Below are 3428 nucleotides of genomic sequence, written 5' to 3' on the forward strand. Positions count from 1 at the left end.
GATGGAGCTGGTATTGGGCATGTGAAAAAAATACAAACTAGATTAGACAACTGTTGGAGCACCATTTTTTCATCTTCATCCCCAATACTAATTATTGGAAGTATTTATTGAACACTCTTGGAGGTGCTCTAACCTCTTAAAAATATTGGAAATTCGGTAGCTGGGGTTGCTTCCCTGGTAACATGGAAGTGTGCTGTAGATCACATTCGTTTTTTTATAAGAATTTTTTTTTAATATTTTACACAAATCTTATCTATTATACTTGGGTGTTTTCCTCTTCTACTCACACTTTTTTTTTCTGTTGAATCATCGTGTGCGAGAATTCTACTCCCTCCATTCTTAAATACATGATGCCGTTGACTTTTTACTCCAACTTTGACCACCAATACCTATTGAACGAGTTAGTTAACTAAAGTAAAATGTGTATCATTATGTCTATTGTCAAATGTACTTTAGATTTAACTTGTAGGTTTATCTATTTGCAAAAATATTTGTAGAAAAGATGAGTCAAACAAATGAAAAAAAAGTCAACGACATCATATATTTAAGAATGGAGGGAGTATTTTTTTTTTACCTCTTATGATTGACACGAAGCTTCTGAACGAGCCTCTCCGTTCATGCATAACTACAATAAAGATGTTACATTCTCTCTCCACAAAGCTGTGTGAGAGCTTGGCCTCTCTGAACCAGCACGCCATTGAAAGCAAGAACTGGAGGACACCCTCGCCTCGGCCATGACAGTGACCGCAGTCCACGCCAGCATGCCGCCGTCCACCGACGTCGAGACCGCCGCCGGCAACGGCAACGGCAAGCCGGCCACCGCCGCCGACGCCGGGGCGGCCTTCGTGCTCGAGTCCAAGGGGACGTGGTGGCACGCGGGGTTCCACATGACGACGGCGACCGTGGGCCCCGCGCTGCTGACGCTGCCGTACGCGCTCCGGGGGCTCGGGTGGTGGCTCGGCGTCGCGGCGCTGACGGCGCTCGCCGCCGTCACCTTCTACTGCTACCTCCTCGTGTCCAGGGTGCTCGACCACTGCGAGGCCGGCGGCCGCCGCCACATCCGGTTCCGCGAGCTCGCCGCCGACGTCCTCGGTAATAACATGCTTAACTTAGCTACTTAACATCGCAATTGAGTGCTTGATTTTTGTTTGATTTTCTAGGATCTGAATGGGCGTCTTACCTGGTGCTGATCGTGCAAACTGCGATCAACGCCGGGGTTACCATTGGGAGCATCTTGCTTGCCGCCGACTGCCTTCAGGTATGTACTCCAATTTCCTTGTTTCTTACTATTATGCCTTTCAAAGGATGCTAAAAATGCTCTGAATATCCCAGATGATTACAGAGGCTGATTCGAACTAATTTGCAGATAATTTACTCGCACGTCGAGCCACATGGCCACCTGAAGCTGTACCATTTCGTCATCGTCGTCGCCGTGGTGCTGGCGATCCTGTCGCAGATGCCGTCGCTGCACTCGCTGCGGCACATCAACTTCGGCTCGCTGATTGTCAGCGTCGGCTACACCGTGCTTGTTTCTGTGGCTTGCATTTGTGCTGGTAAGATGATTTCTAATCTGATCATGGTGCCAAAGATGCATAGATCGATCCTGCATTATTGTTGCAGCAGTGATGTCAGCATCCTGATGCACACAGGTTTGTCGAGTAATGCTCCACCCAAGGATTACTCGTTGAGCTCATCCAAGTCGGCGAGGACCTTCAACGCGTTCCTCTCCATCTCCATCCTCGCCTCCGTCTTCGGCAACAGCATTCTGCCTGAAATCCAGGTTGATAAATTCATCCTCCAATTACAAATCTTCAGAAGTTTCAGAGAGATGCCCGCTTTATGTGATTCAGAAATAATTAAACCTGACGGCCTCGCTCTGGGCATGCATGACCGCAGGCCACGCTGGCGCCGCCGGCGTCGGGGAAGATGGCGAAGGCGCTGGTGCTGTGCTACTCCGTGCTGTCCCTCACCTTCTACTTCCCGGCCATGACCGGCTACTGGGCTTTCGGCAACCAGGTCCGCTCCAACTTGCTCAAGAGCCTCATGCCCGACACGGGCCCGTGGCTCGCCCCGGCATGGCTCCTCATCCTCGCCGTCGTCCTCGTCCTCCTCCAGCTCATCGCCATCGCCCTGGTCAGCACAGCCTCCATATCCGATTCCATGGCATGAACATATATAAACATATATACATATCCACATGTTCTTGTGATTTCGCAAAGATTCAACAACTCTGAACGCGGAATTGATGCACGAAATTAAATGCGTGCGGCAGGTATACTCGCAGGTGGCGTACGAGATCATCGAGGCCAAGTCGGCGGACGCGGCGCGGGGGCGGTTCTCGCGGCGGAACCTGGCCCCGCGGGTGGCGTTGCGGACGGCGTACGTCGCCGGGTGCGCGCTCGTGGCGGCGATGCTGCCCTTCTTCGGCGAGGTCATCGCCGTGGTGGGCGCCGTCGGGTACATCCCGCTCGACGTCGTCATCCCCGTCGTCATGTACAACATAGCGCTGGCCCCGCGCGGCGGCGGGCGGCGGCGGTCGCCGGCGTACCTGGCGAACGCCGCCATCATGGTGGTGTTCGTCGGACTCGGGGTGATCGGCGCCGTCGCGTCGGTGCGGAAGCTCGCGATCAACGCGGACCGGTTCAAGCTCTTCAGCAATGGGCTCTCTTAGGCCTTGTTTGAAGGGCCTAAACACCGGCCCATCTGCTGGATAGTATGGAATTTTTAGGCCTGCCCAAATACTAGGACAATCCTCCCCCATGTGTAAGATTGACTAGCATTTATCAAGGGATGTTCAAATGATGGAAAATAGGAATTTTCAAAGAAAACAGGCAAAAAGAAGAGAATGATGTAGTAAGATTGGCTACAATTATCGACGATGTTCAAACGAAGCAAATAAAAATAGCTCAATTTCACAGCCAAACAGGCGAAAAGAAAGGGAATGATGCGATGATGAAGTTGCGGTTGTGGAATCAATGATGCGGGTGTGCAGTAAACATGCTTCACTAGTAAATTGTTTTTTCCTAAGTAGCAGTGGCGGGTATACCCATTGATAAAGAACCAAAACCTTTATCTCAATGTGGAGCATGCACGCCTGGACACACTAGTCAGTAATGCATTTTGTATTCCTGCTCCAGTTTTTGTATCATTTTGCTTTTGGGCACGTGAACCGATTGGAACTAGGAACAATAAACAAGTTGAGTGCTGAATCATTTCAGATGCATTATAGTATATATCTATTGCGGGGTCCTATCTCGTAAAAAGCCAAACTTTTTTTAAAAAAAAACGTGGCAACAGAACTCAAAAGTAGTTGAACGAACTTATCATTTGTAGCTTGCAACTAACCATTGAAATGTGCCTAGCTGCAGGTACACTGCCGAGCAGTGTTCTCACTGTCTTCTGTCAGCTATGGACGAAGTCAAGTATGC

General features: G+C 50.1%; 1 protein-coding gene across 1 annotated transcript; it reads left to right on the top strand.

Moving 5' to 3' along the window:
• The first annotated feature begins 761 nt into the window (after positions 1-761).
• On the top strand, positions 762-2908 carry LOC101777655 (probable GABA transporter 2). Its single transcript, XM_004977846.1, has 6 exons — positions 762-1092; positions 1161-1258; positions 1367-1553; positions 1650-1780; positions 1897-2133; positions 2273-2908. Exons 1-6 carry the CDS (start codon positions 762-764, stop codon positions 2669-2671), a joined length of 1383 nt encoding a protein of 460 aa, XP_004977903.1. The 3' UTR covers positions 2672-2908.
• Positions 2909-3428: the final 520 nt, after the last annotated feature.

This window comes from Setaria italica, chromosome VII (assembly GCF_000263155.2).
Source record: "Setaria italica strain Yugu1 chromosome VII, Setaria_italica_v2.0, whole genome shotgun sequence".
NCBI classification, from domain to species: domain Eukaryota; kingdom Viridiplantae; phylum Streptophyta; class Magnoliopsida; order Poales; family Poaceae; genus Setaria; species Setaria italica.

Coding starts and splice junctions, on each gene's coding strand:
- LOC101777655 (XM_004977846.1), top strand. CDS start 762: ATGCCGCCGTCCACCGACGTCGAGACCGCCGCCGGCAACGGCAACGGC. Junction 1,259..1,366: donor TTGCCGCCGACTGCCTTCAG/GTATGTACTCCA, acceptor ACTAATTTGCAG/ATAATTTACTCGCACGTCGA. Junction 2,134..2,272: donor AGCTCATCGCCATCGCCCTG/GTCAGCACAGCC, acceptor TGCGTGCGGCAG/GTATACTCGCAGGTGGCGTA.